At 37.6% G+C, this 22678-nt stretch overlaps 1 protein-coding gene across 1 annotated transcript in view; it reads right to left on the bottom strand.

Annotated features, from left to right (window-relative positions):
* PAPPA (pappalysin 1) overlaps positions 1-22678 on the bottom strand; it is a 290144-nt gene that overhangs the window by 182464 nt on the left and 85002 nt on the right. Inside the window, 2 exon segments of the mRNA XM_043980172.1 lie at positions 2781-2902; positions 19709-19901. Coding sequence (XP_043836107.1) covers positions 2781-2902; positions 19709-19901 — 315 coding nt within the window.

The following is a 22678-nucleotide window of genomic DNA, read 5'->3' as shown; positions in this document are numbered from 1 at the left end:
AAGAAGAAAAAAGTATTCAGGATAGGCTAAATAAATTCCCATCAGGGATGCCTCCCAAGGGATTCATGCATTAGGGGACAAGTTGAACTAGAGACAATAACCCTAGGAAATAAATGAGGAAATTGAGATGGGCAGCAGTTTAATGACTGACCCAAGGTCACATAGTAAGTGTCTGAAGCTGGATTTGAACTCAGGTCCTCCTGACTCCAGGGCCGGTGCCCTATCCACTGTGCCACCTAGCTGCCCCTACAATCATAAGATTTTGAACTGAAAGACTTTAGAAAAGCAGTGGAATCATGGAAAGAACATAAGTCCGAAGTTAGACTTTCTTAGTTAAAATACTAACTCTGTTAGGTAGTATCTGTGACCTTGAGCAAGTTACTTAACTTCTCTGAGTCTCAATTTCTTTAGCTGTAAAATGACACCATAGCTTAAATTTACTTTCCAGTCCTAAGTAATGATTCTGGCCCAAGCTTCTCATTGCATAGGGGAGGAAGGTAAGGCCTAAGGTGATTAAGCAAATTGTCCCAGAACTCTACCGATAATAAATAGCAGAGTTTGTATTCAAAACCAAATCCCCCATAAACAAATCCAGTGTCTCTCTGCTACACCATTCTGTAGATGAACTCTGTAGAGACCCTTACAAGGGTCAAGTTTTATGACTACATGAAACATTTGTATTTGATTTTGCACTGAGAATTCTTGAGCTCTCATCTGTGAAGAGCATCAGCTTCAGAAAAGCATGCAGCTGCATTACTCCAAAAGCTTGTTAGGTAGGTGGAGCCATAGATGTACTTTTGTATTATTCAAACATTGTGAAAAATTTCCCTTTTAAAGATGTGGGATCAGATAGCTCAATCAATGAGTTCTTTACATCACTCCCCTTCTTGATTTTTCCTAATTCCTTTAAATATGTATCATAATGGATAGGACCACAAAAAGGTTGGGTAACTTTTATGACCACTAATGACATCTGGATTGATGAAATAAGGTTAATCAGATCTTGTAGGACGTCAAATCTAGCTCACCTATTGAGCCTGGGCTAGAATTCCACTCCCTCCATGTGTGTCTTTCGGTAATTGGTGAAGTATAATGCATTCTTCTTTTGTTTCAGGCTTAATAAACTGATCATCAGTAGGGAGGGCCCCAGAGAGTAAAGATGAGTAATCTAGCTGGCTCATACTCTTTTTCTATTTTCTTGTTAGTCAGAGAAACAATTAAAAATGTCATCAAATGCTTTCAAAGCAAAGGAAGGTGAAAGTAGACATTAAACTTAATAATGATAAAGGCAGACATTTCAGATCATAGAATTTTAGCAGTGGAAGGAACTTCAGAACATGGAATGTTAGAACTCAAAGGAAATATAGAATATAAAAATGGAGTATCTAGTATCCTAAGAGTTAGAAGGGATGTTAGAAGAAAGTGCCCTAGAACATGAAATGCGACAACTGGAAAGGTCCTTAGAGGTCATCTAGTCCCATTTGTTCATTTTATAGATGAGAAAACTGAGGGCTATAGAAGGTAAGGGGTCACCCAAGATCTTATAGTTAGTAGCAATACCAAGATTAAAACCCACTCTTCCCCCTCTACCACTAATGAAACTGGAATTGTTGATTGGAGAGTTTTATGTTCAGTGGGAAAGGCTAAAAACTTAACTATTCTGACATAAGTAACATGAAAATGAATAATGAAACAGAGTTGTGTTTGGCTCATGGAATAGTTTATATTTTCAAAGATATTAAAAAGAAAGAGCTGAACTAAGCAAAGAACCTGTAATAGGATGCTCCAAAAAAGAACAATGTCTTCCCAGGCCTGGTGGAGCTGAATTTATGTATCCTCAGGGAAAACCCTTGGGTCTTTTTTGTTCCTTTATGGGACTAAGTCAACATGCAAAATCCTAACGACGATTTAAAACTCCATCACCATATACTGTAATGATGAGCCAATCTTGGAATTTAGGGATCAGTTCTGGGTACCTCATTTTAGGAGAAATAATGATACCCTGGAGCTCATCTTCAGGGGAATGACCAGGATGGTGAGGTGACCACCAAAGAAAATTAGATGAAAGAATCTATGATTCTTGGTCTAAACAAGTAAATACTGATTGGGAGTAGGGGTGGTGGTACACATTAGTCATAATCACTGTCTATAAAATGAAGGGATCAGACAATGATCTCAGTTCTCTTCCAGGTCCAAATTCTATGAAATCTATGAAACATCTCAAGAATTGCCACATAGAACACAGGATGAGACTTATTCTGTTTTGTTTTTAGAGAACAGAACTAAAATCAATAGCTGGAAGATATAGGGAGGATGAATTCAGCTCAATCCAAGGAGAGGAAAAAACAACTTTTCTAAACATTAAACCTATTCAAAATAGAAGAGATATTGTTGGAGAGCAAGCTCCCAATCTCCCTATCTCAAGTAAAGGCTGGATTTTGCAGGTATACCTGTATTATGTGAGAGCCTAGAATAGATGACTTCTATCCATCACCATCTATGTTGTTATGAAAGTGAGATGAATGTTTGCCCAGGAATATTTTGCATTTCAAATGAATTGGCATAGAATTTGAGTACTTCCCTCATTTTTACAATTAAGCTCCTTTGACAGATAAATATTATACATACAGTTCCCCTGTCCTTTGACTGGTTTCCTTTCTCTTCTTTATCATGAGTCAAGGTTAAGTTTTGGCCCTCCTGGGGGGCAGGGGAATGGTGGAGTTGTCTGGCATTTCCTTGACTTTCTTTCTACGTCATCAGTCTCGCCCCATCTCTCTTACCTTCTGCTTCTCGGGGGCTCCAGTGCCCGGATGGATCACATGGCATGGGCGAGGAGGCATTGAAGGCGTACTGAACCAGGACTCTCCCTTCCAGACAGAGATCACATGCTGATCCCACTTCTCTAGGAAGCCAAGAAAACAGGAAAAACACACCAACTTAGTAACAGTTGAATGAGCTGCTGACCCAACTGGGCTAAAAGGGAAGGAGACTTAATACACAATACCACTTAGCCTCCTCCCCTTAACAGGGTACATGCAGAACACTTTCAAGAAAGGGCCTTTGGGGGAAATTTCCAAAGAACTTCTTAGTAAAGGTATTTACATTTAAAATGTATCTGTACTATAGTGACAAAATCACAGGATTCTACTTACTAGCTATATAATCACAGGCAAGTCTGGTCTTTATAAAATGAAAAGTTAGATTGGATGATCCCTAATGCCCCATCTATGTCTAAGTTATTTGTATGTAACTTATATCTTCCTCCCTCGACCCCACTTTAAACCTAGCAGATTCTAAATCAGTCAATAAGTCAATAAGCATATATTAAGTGTATATTATGTTACAGACCTGTAATAAGTATTTGGGATACAAACAAAAGCAAAGCACCATTCCTACCCCTGAGGAACTCACAACTTACAAATACACACACACACACACACACACACACACACATATATAAACACACAAGCAAGTATATATACAGGATAAATTAGAAATAATTAACAGAGGCAAGGCACTAGAATTAAACTCAGGGGTCACAATGGGGAAAGATATGTGCCAAAGGGTGGAAATGGTGTTGTTTTTTGTCATTGTGATATACCCAGAACCTAGTACATTGTCTTACACATAGTTGCTGCTTAATAAATGATCACTGAATTGAATTGCATTGGATGTTGACTAAAGAATATAGTAAGAAAAACTCTAACCCTAATTCATGAAATCCAATTTGAGTTCTAGTCCTGGTTACAAAACTAATAAGCCATATGACCTTGGGGAAGTAACTTTATCTATCAAATCTTCAATCATACCACCTATTAATGGGAAAGGGGAAGAGGAGACCAACCTGTTTCTGCTTCATGATGGATGCAAGATTGACAGGTTGAGATATAGAAGGAAGTGAAAATGGTTCCTCTTATGCATTAATCATTACAAAAAATGGGCAAAAAGGCCTCCTTTAAAATCCCACGGGAGGTATGCTCCCATCAATGTGGGAGGCCACAATTCCTCTCTCCCTTTTCATCATTTGAGATGGTTATCTTTGGTTTGTTTTTGTTTTGGGGTTTGTTTGTTTTTTTGGTGGGACAATAAGGGCTAAGTGACTTGCTCAGGGTCACATAGCTAGTAAGTGTCAAGTGTCTGAGGCCAGATTTGAACTTGGGTCCTCCTGAATCTAGGGCTGATGCTTTATCCACTGTGCCACCTAGCTGCCTCCTATCCTTGTTTCTTAATAAATCCTCCAAAATCCACTTGTTTCATAAATGTCTCACAAAATTTGAGATCCACATAATTCTCTGGAAATTCCGTGCATCTTTTTAGCATCTCTTAGAGATTAATATTTAAAATATCTCAGATGGTAATAATACATAAAAATGGAAATGATGACCAAAGATTATCCCCATAAGGTGACACCAACAAGTACCAAGCAATTTAGCTACTACTTTTCTATAAGGTCTTAATGAGAATGGTTTATGCATGAATTAAAGGGTATCCTTGAAAAAAACATGAAATGTAAATAAGTAGACTTTTGTAAACAACCTTCTCCAGCAAATAACATCCACACAGTAGTCATGTAATAATTGAGAGGTGGTAGGGAGTATTAGACCCCACTGTGCCTTTTGTTTATTGACTTAAAAACAACAACAACAATAAATTTATCTTGCATGTATTTGGTTGGGTCAAGTTTTTTTTCCACTTTTATGTCTCCCTGCCCCCATCAATCTATTTTATTTTTTAAATAATTTAAAATTTGTTATTTAATTTTAGTATTTTTTCTTTTTAAATTTTGAATTCCAAATTCAATCCTTCCCACCCCTCCCCCACCCACTGACAAGGCAATCAACAGAATACTGATTATGCCTGTGAAGTCATGCAAAACATACTTCCATATATAGCCATATTTCAAAAAGAAAAAGAGAGTGAGAAAATCTTACTTCAATTTGCATTCAGAATTCAACAATTTTCACAAGTCATTTCCCAATTGAGAAATAGTCAAAGGATATGAACGGGCAATTTTCAGATGAAAAAATCAAAGCTATTGTCATATGAAAAAATATTCTAAATCACTATTGATTAGAGAAATGCAAATTAAAAGAACTCTGACGTACTACCTCATACCTAGCAGATTGGCTAATATGACAATAAATGTTGGGGAAGATGTGGAAAAAAATTGAAACACTAATGTATTGTTGGTGGTGTTGTGAATGGATCCAAACATTCTGGGGAGCAATTTAGAACTATGACCAAAGGGCTATACAACTGTGAATTCCCTTTGACCCTGTAATACCACTACCAGTTCTGTATCACAAAGAGATCATAAAACAGGGAAAAGGATGCACATGTACAAAAATATTCATAAGCAGCTCTCTTTGTGTTGTCAAAGAATTGGAAATTGAGGGCATGCCTATCAATTGGGGAATGGCTGAACAAATTGTAGTATATAAATGTAATGGAGTATTATTATGCTCTAAAAAATGATAAACAGGCAGATTTCATAAAAAAAACTTGGAAAGACTTAAATGGATGAGAGAAGTGAGCAGAACCAGGAGAACATTGTACATAGTAACAGCAAAACTGTTCTCAATGATCCAAGACATTTCCAAAGGACTCATGATGGGAAATGCTCTCCACATCCAGAAACAAACAAACAACAACAACAAAAACAGTGGAATCTGAATGCAGATTGAACCATACTATTTTTTTCTGTGAGGCAATTGGGGTTAAGTGACTTGCCCAGGGTCACACAGCTAGTAAGTGTCAAGTGTCTGAGGCTGGATTTGAACTCAGGTACTCCTGACTCCAGGGCCAGTGCTCTATCCACTGTGCCACCTAGCTGCCCCCGAACCATACTATTTTTACTTTTTCTTTTTTTTTCCCTTTCTTGAGGTTTTCCCCTTTTGTTCTGATTCTTATTTCACAACATGACCAATGTGGAAATGTTTTTTAATGTGATTCTACATATATAAACTATATAAGATTGTTTTCTGTCTTGGGGATGGGGGAAGGGAGGGAGGGAGGAAAAAATTTGGAACTCAAAATCTTATGAAATCAAATGTTGAAAACTATCCTTAACTTTAAAGGAAAAAAAAATTCAACAATTCTCTCTCTGGAAGTGGATAATTTTCTTTTTTATCATGAGCCCTTTGAAACTGTCTTAGATCATTCTATTGATAAGACTGGCAAAGTCTTATGCAGTTAATCATCATTATAACATTGCTGTTACTATGCACATAATCTGGTTCTTCTCATACTTCACTTTTCATTAGTTTATATAAATCTTGCCACTTTTTCTGTAACTACTCCCTCCATCATTTCCCATAGCACAATAGCACTCCATCACAATTATATGCCAAAACATGTTCAACCATTCTTCATCTGATGAGCATTCCCTGAATTTCCAATTCTTTGCCACCACAAAAAGAGCTGCTAGAAATATTTTTTTCTTGTACATAAAAGTCCTTTATCTTTTCCTCTGATCTCTTTGACATACAGATCCAATATTGGTATTGCTGGGTCCACAGTTTATAGACCTTTGGGCATAGCTACAAATTGTTCTCCAGAATGGTTGGAACAGTCCACTACTCCAAAAATGCTTCATTTGTGTTCCTATTTTTATCTCAGCATTTATCATTTCTGATAGGTATCAGAGGTACTTCAGAGTTGTTTTAATTTGCCTTCTAATCAATAGTGATCTAGAACATTTTTATACAACTATAGATAGCTTTGATTTCTTCTTCTGAAAACTGCTTACTTGTACTTTTGACCATCGATCAACTAGGGAATGGTTCTTATAAATTTGATTCAGTTCTATACTCAGTATATATTTGAGTTAAGCATTTTCTGCCACCTCCATCTATTTACCCCTCCATTGCAAAAGTTCTTCCTTGCAAGCCTCTTTTATGTGAGAAAATTTTCCCCATTCTACCTTCTCCTGTGCATCCCTATTTCTCACTCTTTCATGTTTTGGGATCATTCCAACATATTCAACTCACACCCATGCTTTCTGTCTATGTAAACTCCTTTTAACTACTCTAATAATGATAAACTTCTTAGGAGTTGTATCATCTTCCCATATAAGAATGTGAACATTTTAACTTTCTTGAGACCCTTATGGTTACACTTTCATATTTATCTTTTTTTAAGCTTTTCTTGACTCTCATTTTTGAATATCAGATTTTCTATTCACCTCTGCCCTTTCATCAGGAATATTTGAAAGTCCTCTATTTCATTAAATATACATGTTTTCTTCTGAAGGTTTATACTCTGTTTTGTTGGGTAGGTGACTCTTGGTTATAATCCTAGCTCCTTTGCCTTCCAGAATATCATTCCAAGCTTGCTGCTCCTTCAGTGTAAAAGTTATTTAAAATTTATGTGATCCTGACTGTGGTTCCACAATGTGTGAAGTATTTCTTTCTGGATGTTTGAACTATTTTCTCTTTAACCTGAAAGCTCTGGAAGTTGACTATAAAATCCCTGGGAATTTTCATTTTGGAATCTTTTTCAGGACCTGATCAGTGGATTCTTTCAATTTTTATTTTACCCTCTTGATCTAAGATATTTGGGCAGTTTTCCTTGACAATTTTTTGAAATATGATGTCTAGGCTTTCTTTGATCATGGGTTTCAGGTAGTCTAATAATTATTATCTCTCCTCAAACATTCTACACAGTAATAGAAACATTGACCATGATTGGCTTAGCTAACTGTCATACCAAGTTTTCCACAGGTTTATTTTCTCTTCATCTTTTCCCCCCTCCCCACTTTGTAAGCTCATCCTAATTTTGATCTGTCATCTTCCTGTAATGTCTTCCAAATAGGTCTGAATTCTAAATTGATTTACCTTTCCCTTGACTTCCAGGTGTCTATGATTATTCGTTATTATGATTGTCTTAGCTCTTCTCAGCAATACAATGATTCAAGAAAATTACAAAAGACTCATGATGAAAATACTATCCACATCCAGAGAAAGAACTGATGGAGTCTAAATGCAGATTGAAGCATACTATTTTCACTCTATTTTTTCATGTTTCTTTTTTCTTTTGTTCTGTCTTTTTCCACATCATAACTAATATGGAAATGTTTTACCTGATTGCACATATATAACATATCAAATTACTTACTGTCTGAGGAAGGAGGAAGAATAGGGAAGAATGGAGGAAGGAAAAAAATTTGGAACTCAAAATTTTATTTAAAAAATGAATGTTAAAATTATCTTTATATATAATTAGAAAAACTAATTTAAAATATCTCCCCTCAATCTATTTTCCAATGAGATATTTCACATGTTCTATTTTTTCATTCTTTAGAATTTATTTTATTATTTCTCATGGAGTCATTAGCTTCTACTTGCCCAATTCTAATCTTTAAGGAATAATTATCTTCAGTGAATTTTTTCTACCTACTTTTCCATTTGGCATATTCTGCTTTTTAAAGAGTTCTTTTATTCAGTATATTTTTGTGACTCTTCTATCATTTTTGTTTTATCACTTTTGTTTTTCAAAGTGCTATTTTCTTCAGTATTTTTTGTGCCTTTTTTTTTTTACCAATCTGTTAATTCTCTTTTCATAATTTTCTTGCATTGCTCTCATTTTTTCCCCAATTTTTGCTATACCACACATCTCTTTGCTTAACTCTTCCAAGGATTCTTGTTGACCTTGGATCCAATTAGCATTTTTCTTTGAGGCTTTGTAGATAGTTTCACATTATTTGCTTCTTCTAAATTTGTGTCTTGGTCTTCCCCACCACCATAGAAGCTTTTTATAGTCAAATTCCTTTTTTGTTGTTTGCTCATTTTACCAGCATATTTCTTGACTTCGAACTTTATGTTAAAGCTGGGCTCTGCTCACCTGGGGATGGGGAAGTATTGTGCCAAGATTTAAGATTGGTTTTTTGTTTGTTTGTTTGTTTTTCTTGCTGCTATGTTCAGACCTATTTCTGGTGGTCTGCAAGCATCCAAGGTATTATGATCCTGTTACAAGTGTAGTCACTGCTCTCCTGTTCTCCACTCTGGTCTTTACCTATGAAAGGCCCTAGTCAGAAGCACTAGCACTCATTTCCTCCCTGGAACTTCAACCCAGAACTGCATATGCAAATTGAGTTTCCAATCAGTATCAGCTGTATCTACTGAGAGCAAATGATACCCTGTAATCTCTTTCTGACCAGTTGTCTGACCCTCTGTCTCCAGGCTGAGAGTTCCCAAAATTATTGCTACTGCTGCTACTATTGCTGTGGCTGCTACTGCTGCTACTGCTGCTACTAGGGCTGTAATTGCTGTCACCATATTTATGGACTCCAGACAGATGCCCCACCCCAACCCCACTGTCACAAACTTCTGCCAATCACCTAAGTTTTCTCATGCCAGAAAAATGCCTCACCCCAACCTTTTGTAGACTTTTACTATGCAGCTACAAAATTTGATTTGAGGTGTTATTTTAAAGTTGCATGGAGGGAAACATTTAGATAGTTCATCTGGGTTGGTTGCCACCTTGGTTCCAACACTCCAATTTGATTGTTTGTTTTGTTTATTTGTTGAGGCAATTGGGGTTAAGTGACTTGCCCAGGGTCACACAGCTAGCAAGTGTTAAGTGTCTGAATCCAGATTTGAACTCAGGTCCTCCTGACTCCAGGGCCGGTGCTCTATCCACTGTGCCACCTAGCTGCCCCCCCCTCCAATTTGATCTTAAGTGTCATCACTTCTCTACATAAGAACCAAGTACTTCATGAGGTATATCTGAGTATGATGGTTCCACTATCTTAGCTGATGAGGGTATTCGAATATATAAAAGCCAAATGATTTGTTCCATTTCCTTTAAAATGTTGTCCTGTCACCAGTGGCTTCTACAAGTGTTTTAGGCATGACTGGCTTAGCTAACTGTCATACCAAGTTCACCACAGGCTTATTTTCTCTTCATCTTTTCCCCCTTTTCCCACTTTGTAATCTCATACTACTTTTGATCTTCTATCATTTTCCTGTCATGTCTTGCAAATAGGTCTGAATTCTAAATTGATTTACCTTGCCCTTGACTTCCAAGTCTGATAAACAGATAAAATGTTTGTTGGCTGAGGTAGTTTCTGGGTGGGTTCCCTGCCCCACCCTCAACCCCCAATTCCTTCTGTTTTACATCAGTTATGTTTCTTTAAGAAATGATGATTATCGGGGCAGCTAGATGGTGCAGTGGATAGAGCACCGGCCCTGGAGTCAGGAGTACCTGAGTTCAAATCCAGCCTCAGACACTTGACACTTACTAGCTGTGTGACCCTGGGCAAGTCACTTAACCCCAATTGCCTCACTAAAAAAAAAAATAATAAATAAATGATGATTATCAATGTATCTCTCCACCCTCTTGTCCATTTCTAATTTTCTGGAGTTGACAACATATTTAAATATTCCAAGTTGTTATTGCAGAATTTGCTGCAGTTTATTCTCATCTTTATCCTTTCTTCTAATTTGGTATTGATTTTGACCTTTGCTCTAATTAGCTTATGATCTGATTGCACATCAACAGCTGGTTCTGAAATGATTCATATCAGTAACTAGTTGCTTTTCCCCCCCTGTCTCTTAAAATGTAGTCAGTTTCACTTGGGGGTTGGGGGGGAGAATGTCACTGGGTACTCAACACATCTACCACATTCCAAGGCTCTTATTGAAGAAAGTAATCATGTTGTATAGCATGAGGCTTTGAATAGAAGATCATTCTAGTCCTTCCCATTTTTTAATGCTAAACTGTATCTTCCAACATAATATTGGCCTTCTTCCACTATATTCAGTTTTATATTATAGTTGCTGAGCATAAAGGTACAGTTATACCTAGTTTTATTGCACTTAGCTTTATTGTACTTCACAGGTATTACATTTTTTTTTACAAATTGTGGCAACCCTGTGTCTTTATACAAGCCTATTGGTGCCATTTTCCCAATAGTATGTGCTTACATCGTATCTGTGTCACATTTTGGAAATTCTTGGGATATTTCAAACTTTTTCATTATTATTATATCTGTTATGATGATCTGTGATTAGTGATCTTTGATCTTACTATTGTAGTTGTTTTGTGGAGCCACGAACCACACCAATATAAGACAGAACTTAATTGATAAATGTATGTGTTCTGACTGCTCCAATGACTGGCTATTCCTCCACTTCTTTCCTTCTTATGTCTCCATTTTCCTTGAAACACAACAATATTGAAATCAGGCTATTTAATATTCCTACAGTGGCCTCTAAATGTTCAAGTGAAAGGAAGTGTCAATCCATATGGTAAACATCATCATTATCTTATTTTAAGAAATTGCCACAGCCACTCCACCCTTCAGCAACCACTAATCTTATCAGTCAGCACTCATCAACATTGAGGTAAGACCTTTCACCAGCACAAAGATTATGACTCACTGAAGTCTCAGATGATGGTAAGCTTTTCTTTTTAGCAATAAAGTATTTTTAATTAAGATATGCACAATTTTTAGATGTAATACTATTGCACACTTAATAGATTACAGTTTGTTATAAACATAACTTTTATATACATTGGGAAACCAAAAAAATTTGTGTGACTCATTTTATTGCGATATTCACTTCAGGGCAGTGGTCTGGAACCAAACCCACAATATCTCTGAGGTATGCCTGTATATGCTGATTTCATTTTTATTAAGTTCTTTGCAACATTTCTCTACATCTTCATGCTCTGCAACAGTTCCAGTTTTGTAGTGGGACTTTTCCTTATGCTTATCAGGAACATTGGAAGGAAAGATGGGAAAATGTTCCCTAAAGTGATGTTCTTGCTTTTAAGTGTAAGTTAAAATCAAATTGCTCCAACTCCTTTCTTCGCCTCTCAGGGGAGAATCTGGGAAGGAATCTCCCATCTAGAAGCTACTTTTTTTAACAAGTACATATTGGACTCAATGTTCCCTGAAGCCCAGCCTGGTCTTCAATTCTGTCCTTTTAGGATTCCTTATGTCTTTGGTTTAACTAACTGTAAAAATGTTAATGTATACAGTGTATGTTTCCTCTAGTATTATGTCAGTTCATTGGTCATTGCATGAGGGTTTCATATAAGAATACTAACAGTTAAATAAATGTTTGTGGTAAGCCTAAGAACTGTGTGTTTGTTAGTACCCTCTCTGCCCTTATTCTGTACCTCTACCACAGTCATCATGGGAGTGCAAAGGGGCCGAAGAGGACAAGGGCCATTTGGCTCTTTTCTTTTTCCTGGGTTGCTGTGGCCAAAACAGACACAGTGGGTAGAGTGTTGGACCAGGATTCAGGAAGAACTAAATCCAAATTTTGTCTCAGACACTTTCTAGCTGTATAACCACAGGCAAGTTACTTAACTTCTTAAGCTTCAGTATCCTCAACTATAAAAATGAGGATAGTAATGACACCTAAGCCACAGGGTTGTTTGTGAAGATCAAAAGTGAGAACCTATGGAAAGCACTTTGCAAATCCTTTTCCAAATTTTGCCAAGCTGGTCCTTGGGAAGAAGACAGTCTATCGCGGGACCTAAATTCAAAGTCTTTTTGAGCCTTGGCAGAGTCTGTCAGAGTTTTGATCTTCATTATTATAAAATCCAAGTGCTCAGGGCCACCTCCATGCCAAAATGGCAATTTGAACAAGAAGAAGACCTTATAGATATATAGTCTGCTTTGTGAATTGTATAAGCTAGTTGATCCAGCAGTACTTTACTCCATCTGAATCCCTTCTACAACTATTTTCCCATCTTCCCCAGAAAATTTCCAGGAAAGGGGGAAGGGAGGTCAAGACAGGGAGAGGGGTAATAGGGGCAGAAAAATCAATGGATCCAGCATTCTTTGAGTCCACATACCATGGGTCTAGGTGGTCAAGCCTGCCTCCAGCAATCCACATCATTTTGAGTTCCTCTAGTCAAAAGCTGTTTCTTTACCATATAATCTAATTTGACTTAGCAGCCAACTTATCCAAGGGAAGTTCAAAGCCCTCAGGGGATCCAGCCATGAAAAGTCAGAGTCCAAGCCCATTGAGAGTGGAATTTTTGGGTGGCTAACTCCCCTTTCCCCCGCCCCCCAACCCCAATCTTCTATGTCTGGATTCAATCTCATTTTGGAAACCTCTGGGATCCAACTTATCCTCCAGGGAGATAATTACCTCAGAAGAGAGCCAAAGGGGGAACTCCTTTTCTTTTCTTGATACAAAATCGACTAACCGAAACAATCCCAAGTGAGGTTGGAAATGTCAGAGGAAATAACATGCTGGTTCATAAGCCAGAAACAGCCCAGCATTTTTTTCCTAAACCATTATCCTTAAGTCAGGAATAAGGGTGGAGTATGGGCATGGACATGGAAAAGCCGTAGTCACTAATGCTGCTCCCCAGATCTCTGCTTGAGGAGGAGAGCTCTCACTTTCCGGCAGCATCCTCCACAAAGATGGGGCTGGAAAAGTCAAATGTCTACAATCGAGCCTCTTGTTTTCTGTTTTAGTTAAGAAGACTAGCCCCACAGTTTTACTATGCACTACAGCAGCTTTGGGTAGTCCATGTTAATAAGACTCAAATATGAACCTTGAGTCAGTGGGGAGATGCTGTCCTGTCCTTTCACCCATGGAGATAACTAAAAAAGAATCAAAACCCTAGTGAAGTGAATCAGTTAAGAAAGATTTGTTACCAGCTTAGCATGTAAGCATTTATTTGTGGAGAATAGCATTACCATTCATTTAAGATTTTAAGCCTGCGTTGTATTTAGTCTAGCAAAGAAATGTTAACTACTAGTAACTATCTGCCTGTGCTTTAAAAAATGATTGTTCCATTTGGATGCACATCTGTAAAATGTTTGGAATTGAAGTAATGAATGCTCTCAACATCAAAAAACAAACAAACCCCAAAACAACAACAACAACAAACAACCCTATTATGTGCCAGGTGTGGGTGATACAAAGAAAAGCAAAAGATAGTCACTGCCCCGAAGGAGCTCATAGTCTAATAGGGGTGACAACATGTAAAAAACTATGTACAAACAAGACATATACAGGATACATTGGAAATAATCAATGGAAAGAAGGCATTAGAATTAAGGGGGCTTGGGGAGGCTTCCTGTAGGATATAAGGCTTTAGATAAAACCTGAAGGAAGCCAGGGAATCCAGGAGGCAAAAACTGAGGAAGATGAGTGTTCCAGGCATGGGGGACAGCCAATTGAAGTGGTCAGAGCTGGGGAAATGCATATTTTGTTTGAGGAACAGCAAAGAAGTTAATGTTAACAGATCACCCAATATAGAGGGGCAGGGAGGGAAGGGAAAAGGGGGCAGGCTGTAAAAGTGCCTGGGGAGAGGGTTACATAGTGAAGGACCCTGAATGCTAAAACAGTTGATTTTACATTTTATTCTGGAAGTGATAGGGAGTCACTGGATTTTATTTATTGTATGCATAGTCTTTAGTAAGATCTCTTTGACAGTTGAATTAGGAAATTAATCTATGTGCTCTGAACTAAGCAATACTTAATTAACTCAGACCCTAATAAATCAGACTTTGTGACAAGTAGATTTTACTTTAGTTCAATCTAGCATTCCATTAATTAGAACTCTATTAACCATTTTCCTATTTCTATGGTCTGATAAACACTACTGTACCTAATGGAGATCTGAGGTCTTCTGACACATTCTGAAATGCCTTTGGAACCACCAAATAAAGACTTTTGTATGCTCACTTCAGTCCAGTTTTGAAACCTTTCCTGATTTCCCCAGTTACTAATATACCCACCCCACTTCCCATTTACCTTGTATTTATTTTGCACACTTAAAATAATAATATCTAGCATTTAAATGAAGCTTTAAGGTTGGCAAAGTGCTTTCTACACATCATTTCCTTTCATGTGCACATGTCGTCTGCCCCAATAGAATCTAAGTTCTTTGAGGTCAGGTTTTGTCTTTGGAACACCTGAACTTAGCACAGTGCCTGGTTTTTGTTTTTGTAGGTTATCACTGTTGAGTCATTTCAGTCTTGACCAACTCTCCATGACCCCTTTTGAGGGTTTTCTTGGCAAAAATACTGGAATGGTTTGCCATTTCCTTCTCCAGCTCATTTGACAGATGAAGAACTGAGATAAAGAGTTAAGTGACTTGCCCAGGGTCACACAGCTATTAAGTGTTTGAGGTCACATTTGAACTCAGGTCCTCTTGACTCCAGGACATTCAGTCTATCCACTACTCCACCTAGCTGTCCAAAAGGTCCTGGAATATAAACTATGGAGGATTAAGAATGCTTTTAGGAATATGAGTTCATAGATTTAGAGCTCCGTGGGACCTTATAGGCTGTCTCCTTTAACTCCTTTATTTTACAGATAAAGAAATTGAAGCCAAGAAATATTTAGTGACTTGTTTAAGTTTCCATAGCTAGTTGTTATAAGAAATGAGATTTAAAACCTTGTTTTCTAAGAATGAATCCATCACCACATTACTTTACTTTATCCTCATGGGAGCCCTATCAAAGAGGTAGAGAAATGCTTATTATCCTCAATTAATAGATGCTTTATATCAGCCTCAGAAGCTATCCACCCCATCCCCCAAGTCACACAACTGACAAGTGGCAGATTCAGGATTCTAACCTTGTTCTCAAGTCTCCCAGTTCAAGGTGAGGGTTTTTTGTTTGCTTGCTTGTTTTTGTTTTTGTTTTTTGATTGAAGAATTTAAATTACTTAAGCACACATAAGCCCAATTACAAACTATTGAAATGTAATTCACCATCAACATATTACCATTCATTAAAAACAAGTTGGCCAAGGGCCTCTCTGGAAACACTTTCCATTTCTTTTTTAATGTAACAGCATTTCAATCTTTCAGTATTAAACTTAAGCTTGAAAGAAAACAAGAACAACTAGATGTAGGAGGTGTGACTAAACAGAAGTTGAAATGAAAGAGCTCTGGAGGGATTAGATTGGATGAAATAGACCGTGGGATATACTGCTGGGCACATAATAAACACTTAATAAATGTTTATTGACTGGCTGACTGACTAAAGTGACTTATCCAAGGTCACATAGGTAACATGTACCAAAGCACATATTTGAACCCATGTCCTTTGCCTATAAATTGAGTTTTTCATCAGTAACTGCTGTAATGTGCTTTCTCTAGAGAATATCTAGTTCAGAGCCCTCATTTTGCAGAAACCTAAAGATCTATAAATAGGAAGTGACTTACCTAAGGTTAGAGCGTGATTTAGTGGTAGAAGCAAAATGTTTAGACAATTGCATAATACACCTCCCTAGCCTCATGCTAGCTGATCCTATAGAAACTGAAGAGTAAACAAACTATGCTATAAAGAACAGAGGGACTGCATTCAACTTCTGTCTATATGACTGTGAGTACCTTGTATGGGTAGTTAGGGGGGGAAATCAATCAATCAATCAATCAATCAATTAAAATTAGACTACCTCATGTTAAGGACAGAAGCAGGGATCCTAGTCTTGGAAGGGGACTTTAGGGGTTGGCTGGTTTAGCCTTCTCCCTATAGAGCCCCAGTAGAATTCCAGTTCTCATGTAGCCCAAGCACATGAAGCTGGAGCCACATGAGTGGATTCATGATGATTAAAAGATTAGAAAAGTGCTGGGACAGAATCAGGGACTAAATTGATTTTATCATGCACTGGCACAGGGCTGGCTACCTTCCCTCTCTGGTATTTTCTGTTCTTTTTTTTCCCCCTTTTCTCCTCTCTTTAGACAGAGGTATTTGCCACATGCTGAATTTCTCCAAACAGATTGGGTCTTCTAGTAGTAATAATACCTCACAAGTGTTTAGCCCTTCTTTTCCCTTTGCCAAGCATCTCACATTCAGTATTTTGATGCTCATGACAATCCCCTGAGGTGGGTGGTAGAATGAATAATATTTATGATCTATAATTTAGAAGAATGCAATTAATAATTACAATAGATTAATTACATATATATTTTTATATAATTATATATACATAATATATGTATTGTTTTCCCCATATGTCAGATGAAAACACTGAAGCCTAGAGTTTCAATGACTTACACGAAGTTTAATAGCACATCAGTGATAGAGCTAAGACTAGAACACAGGTCTTCTGACTACCACTCCAGAGTTCTTTCAACTAACACTTAAGACATTCTCTCCCTCTTTCTCTCTGTCTCCCTTTCTCTCTGTATTTCTCTCTCTGTCTCTGTCTCTTTCTCTCTCTCTGTTTCTGTCTCTGTCTCTCTCCATTGCTGTCTCTCTCTTCTCTCTCTTCTTCTGTCTCTCCTCTCTCTTTCTCTTCCCCAGTTCCACAGTTAAGGGTGGGGGGGAACCCCAAAGAAGGGAAGTAACTTCCCATTGTCACAGAGTTAGCAGCAGAATGAAAACTTGACATCGCTCAGGGCTTTTTCTGATACCCATCCCTCTCAATTATCCAGGTAGTGGAAACAAACAAATAAAAAAAAAAAAACCTGAAACACATACACATATATATATACACATATATACAATATATAATATATATATATATATACACATACACCCAACATACATACTACACACACACCCACACACACACAGAAGACTATAAACTTCTTGTGAGTTAAAATTGTTTTCTTCTTTATACTTACAATCCTAGCCTCTAGCAGACAGTACATAATAGTAACTTGTTGACTAATTGATATATTGAATATTTCTTTAAATTAGATTTGGAAGGGATCTTAGACACAATTTGGTCCAATAATCCCCTCATTTCATAGATTAGGAAACTAAAGCCCAGAGGAAACACATGACTTGCCCAAGTGACTTGATGGCAGTCAGGGTTTAGTCCCAAGATTTCTGGGTTCAAATTCAGTGTCCTTTCTTAGTCACAATTCCTCAATGAATCCAGTGTGTACAAATGCAAAATATAGGGGTATCTCTGCATTTTAAGGAATATATATGTTCTTGTGTGGAAGAGTAACAGGTGATGAGGATGACTAGGAAAGAGAGACAGGAAGTTATTGGTTGATGTAAATGTGAACAAATGGAGATTTGTTGGACAGCAAAATTTTCAGAGAGCTAAACATTTCTAGAACACTTGGAAAGAAACAAGAAGAGATTTTTCTGTAAATGGTACAGTTCATTCTTTGGGCATGCGTTTCTAATTGTTTTCACTATTTTATCCACCTTATGGACAGGCTTCCTCTAAATATTGAGTAGAGCCTACAGAGTTGTTAACCCTCATTAGGCATGTTTCTAAAATGTCAGTATTAATTTAGCATATGATAATTCCATTATGGAACTTTAGGCTAAATAGAATAGCTATTGTATGTTTTTAAAGTGCCAAGTGACTATGGGTTATTAAAAACATATTGATTAAGGCTCAACAAAATATGTAATAGAGACATATCTCATTATACAATAATTAACCCTCCAATATGTTTTTAACAGTCAGATGGTATTTATTTAATGTACAATAACTGCCTTATGAAATACAAATTAAAGACATACATGGGGCACTTCATTTACAAAAATTCTATTTACAGAAAGAATAAAGGCCAAAAGTTGACCAAAAGTTTGATAATTCATATAACCAGAGGGGGAAAAAAATCTCAAAACTGCCAGAAAGGCAGTTTCTGAAGTATTATAGAAGATTCCTAAAATAGAGTTCCCAGCAAAGCAACTGATAACAGCTCTTCAAAAAAAGTGGGGAGTAAAGTGATTTTTCACATACCATCACGACAGACAAAATGGATTGAGGCCCCGAGCTGGGCCAGCCCTGAATTCAGGGCACATCAGAACATTCACGCTACATGGTCAGCTGCAGTCCACTGATGTTAACCCTCAAGACCTTACTGGCAATTTTACTCTACAATATAGTCTTTAACATGGCTCCATTAAGGCATTTACAAAAGTTAGAAAATCATAGCCTCTCAAGGTTCAAAGAGACTTCAGAGGTCATATAGTTAGGTGGTGTCAAACTCAAAGAGAATCTCCATGGGATTCATATTGACTTAGAAAACTACAAATTAACATTATCTATGTTGTGTTACATTTTAATATATATTGTTAATCATTTCCCAACCACATTTTAATCTGGTTCCAATTGCACTAGGGAGTTTTACTGTCCACTGGGGGAAGGTGACCTGAGTATGACACTTCTGATATGGTCCAACCTTTATGTGAACAGCATTCCCCTCTATACCACCACCACCAAATAGTCCCCCAGAAATACGGAACCCTTACCTCCCAAGGCAGCCCATTCTATGTTCAGACAAACCTAATTGTCATGAAATGCTTTCCCAAAATCAGGCTATGCCTTTCTATAACTTTCACCTATTTCCACAGTAACTCACACCTACAGCTTATAACATACACTGCTGAAGAGAATGCCCATGTCACCAATGAAATAAAATCACAAATCTTTGGCTTACTGAAGTGAATAAAATGGCCATAAAAAATTGATAGTAACCACTTTATAGGAGCATTGTGAGGAAAAAAGGAAATAATCTGTGTGTAAGTACTTTATAACCCCAAAGTCCTATATATATACATAAACTGTTATTATTTTGCATTACTTTAGAAACTGTATCTATCATTTTTTTTCAAATACTGGCCCCTAAAGTTCTAGTTATCAGGTAATCCTGTCCCCACCTCCACAGAGATCCCTAGGCTTGGCAATTTGCTCCTATTCTAGAAAAGATAAGGATTCTTACTTGAGAAATCCTAATAACCAACCCTTCTCTCCCTTTTCCCTCCAATTATGAGAGGAAGAGTTCATACTTAATAACCTTTGCTCACCTTTCAAAGAAGTGGCCATCAATGGGTGGAAACCACTCCAGGGTGACTGAGGTGGGTGTCCGATCTACAATCTGGGGAGTCAGAGCTATGGGAGCAGGCTTCTTGGCAGGCTGCCAGCTCTGGTAGACGAGATCCAAGTAGCAGTGCATTCTCGCCACTTGATTGGGCGTGAAGGAGTCAGTGCAGTCATCTTCTACAAACCAGCAAAAAAAGAGATAAGAATGGGGGGGAGGGGTGTGGAGGGTGGAGAGGAGAGAATTATGACATCAACTGGCGGGGGAGCATGCATGCCCGAGCTCTTGCCAATGCCAAGGTTGGCCTCCTCCAGCACTCTGGAGTTAATGGTGTGTGAACAAATTAGTATAGTCATCACTTCTACAGACAGGTGAAAGGAAACAGAAGGAAGGGGTGGGGGTAGGGGGAATTACATTGAAAACTACACCCAGAGAATGCCAGAGAACTGACTGGAAGTTATGGCAAGGTAGGCAGTGAGGACAGCAGTATGGTATAATAGTTAGGGCTGTGGATTAGTAGTGAGGAGAATGAATTTTGGTTTTGGCTTTTATGGAGCGGACTTGATTAAGAAGTTCCCCTCTCTGGACCTGAGATTCTCCACCTAGGGTTAGGGGTTAGGGTTGTCCTATTAAGGCTACTTATCTATATATTTTGAGGTCTTTTCCAGATCTAATATTTCATGTTCTAATTTCTAAGTTTCTGAGGTCCATGCCAATTCCATCACATTCATGCTAGTGAATCTTAATTGAGCCACCAATTTCCATCAAATCAATTTATTTAATCATTATGCTTTTACTGCACAATTAGATTTCCTACATTGTGGACTTAATTTTGTTTTGCAATTGAAATAATACTTTTTAAAAAATCTGTATTCTCAGGTTACTTTGAAGCTTAGAGAGGCTATGCCTCTATAGTTATATTCCTTTTCACCTTAGAGAGTCATAGATTTAGAGCAAAAGAAAGGACTTTCTCAGATATTATCTAGTCAAATCCCCATATCTAATATATGAGGAAAATGATGCGCAGGGATGTTAAATGATGTGATCAAGGTCATGCCAGTAATAAGCATCAGAGATGGGATTTGAACACAGGTTATCATATATTTTTCTTTCTCTGAATTAAAGTTTTTAAGTTCCAATCTAATCTCCAAAGATGACTATAGTGCCAGAGGATTTAGGATTGAAAAACGGGATTGAAGAAGACATATTCTGTAGAAGGAACCCTTCCTGTAGTGGAGGGTTGAACTAGATGACTTTTAAAGTCCCTTCCCATGTCAGAGTTCTGTCATTCCACAATGGTCCTAAGGCATAAGCTATACCCCTAGAGTATTTCAGAACTAAGAGCCTAGGAAATTCCATTAATTCTTTCCTTATTCTTTTTTTTTTGGGGGGGGGGGCAGGGGGCAGGGCTAGTAAGTGTCAAGTGTCTGAGGCTGGATTTGAACTCAGGTCCTCTCGAATCCAGGGCTGGTACTTTATCCACTTCGCCAGCTAGCTGTCCCCCTTAATTCTTAATATATAAACAACATTCCATTATATTTATGTATGATAATATGCTCATCCATTCTCCAACTGATATGCACCCAACTGGTTTCCACTTCTTTGCTACAACCAAAAATGTTGCTATGAATCTTTGTGTATGTATGAGTTATTTCCCCCCTATCTTTAAACTATTTGAAGCATATGCCTAGTATATATAAGTATATGCCAAAGTCAAAGATTATGTAAAGCTTTAGTAACTCTAACAAAGTTCCAAATTGCTTTCCAGAATGGTTGGATCAATTCCTAGCTCCACCAACATTGCCTTAGTATGCCTATTTTCAGACATCCACTCCAACAATTGTCAATTAATTTTGGGGGGGAACTTTGCCAATATAATGGGCATGAGATGGAACTTTGGGGTTGTTTTAATTTGCACATATTTTATTACTAAAAAATTGGCAGCTATATTAATTTTCACAGGCTTCTAGTTGACTAGAACAACAATAACAACAACAAAAAGCCACAAACAAAAACCACACTGCGTTCCTATACTCATTCATTTTTTAATCTTGTCCTACACAATAGGGAGGGGATTGCAGAATCTTAGCCATAATAAGGGACTTCAGAATACATCCATAGCTAAAACGGAATCTTTACTATAACAGCCCCAACAAGATGCACAGGCTTTGTTTGAAGGTCTCTATGGAAGGGGAACCTAGAACTTCCTAAGGGAGCCCATCTTAACTTTTGGATAGCTCTAATTGCTGAGCAATTTTTCCTTATGTCAAACCTAAATCTGTCTCACGACAACTTCTACCCACTGCTCCTAGTTTTGTCCCCTGGAGTAAAGAGGAACAAGTCTAATCCCTCTTGTATGACAGTCCCTTTAATACTTAAGACAGTTAAAAATCTTTCTTACCTCAATTAAAACTTCTCATATACAGGAAAAATATCCTGTTTCTCTCCCTTTCTCTATTTCTCTCCTTTATCCTCCTCTATCCCCCTTTTCTCTCCATCTCTCTGTGTCTGTATCTCATTGTATCTGTCTTATATATCTCTTTTTCTCTGTCTCTCTCCCCTCCTCTGTCTCTGTCTTAATCTCTGCTAAGTCTCTGCTTAGTCTCTTACTATCTCTCCCCCCTCTTTCTCCATCTGTCTATATCTCTCTGTTCTCTTTCTCCCCATTTTCTCTCCATCTCTCTGTTTTTCTGTCTTTTTATCTATCTCTCATTTTGTCTCTCATGTCTCTCTCCCTGTCTCTCTCTGTTTCTTTCTGTGTCTCTGTCTCTTCTTTCCTCCCCCCAGCCCCATTTTCTGGATAATTTAAACATCTTAACTCTTTCAGTTTTGTGTCATTTTCCCCATTCTTCATGATTTTCCAAAGATCACTGAAGGTAACAATAACTAACAGATTGTGAGACTGAGGCAGAGGGATGACATAACACCTAAGGTTCCTTCCAACTTTAAATACTAT

Source organism: Dromiciops gliroides, chromosome 2 (genome assembly GCF_019393635.1).
Source record: "Dromiciops gliroides isolate mDroGli1 chromosome 2, mDroGli1.pri, whole genome shotgun sequence".
Taxonomy (NCBI): Eukaryota; Metazoa; Chordata; class Mammalia; order Microbiotheria; family Microbiotheriidae; genus Dromiciops; species Dromiciops gliroides.
The sequence above is the reverse complement of the archived record's forward strand: the minus strand, read 5'-3'. Positions and strand labels throughout refer to the sequence as shown.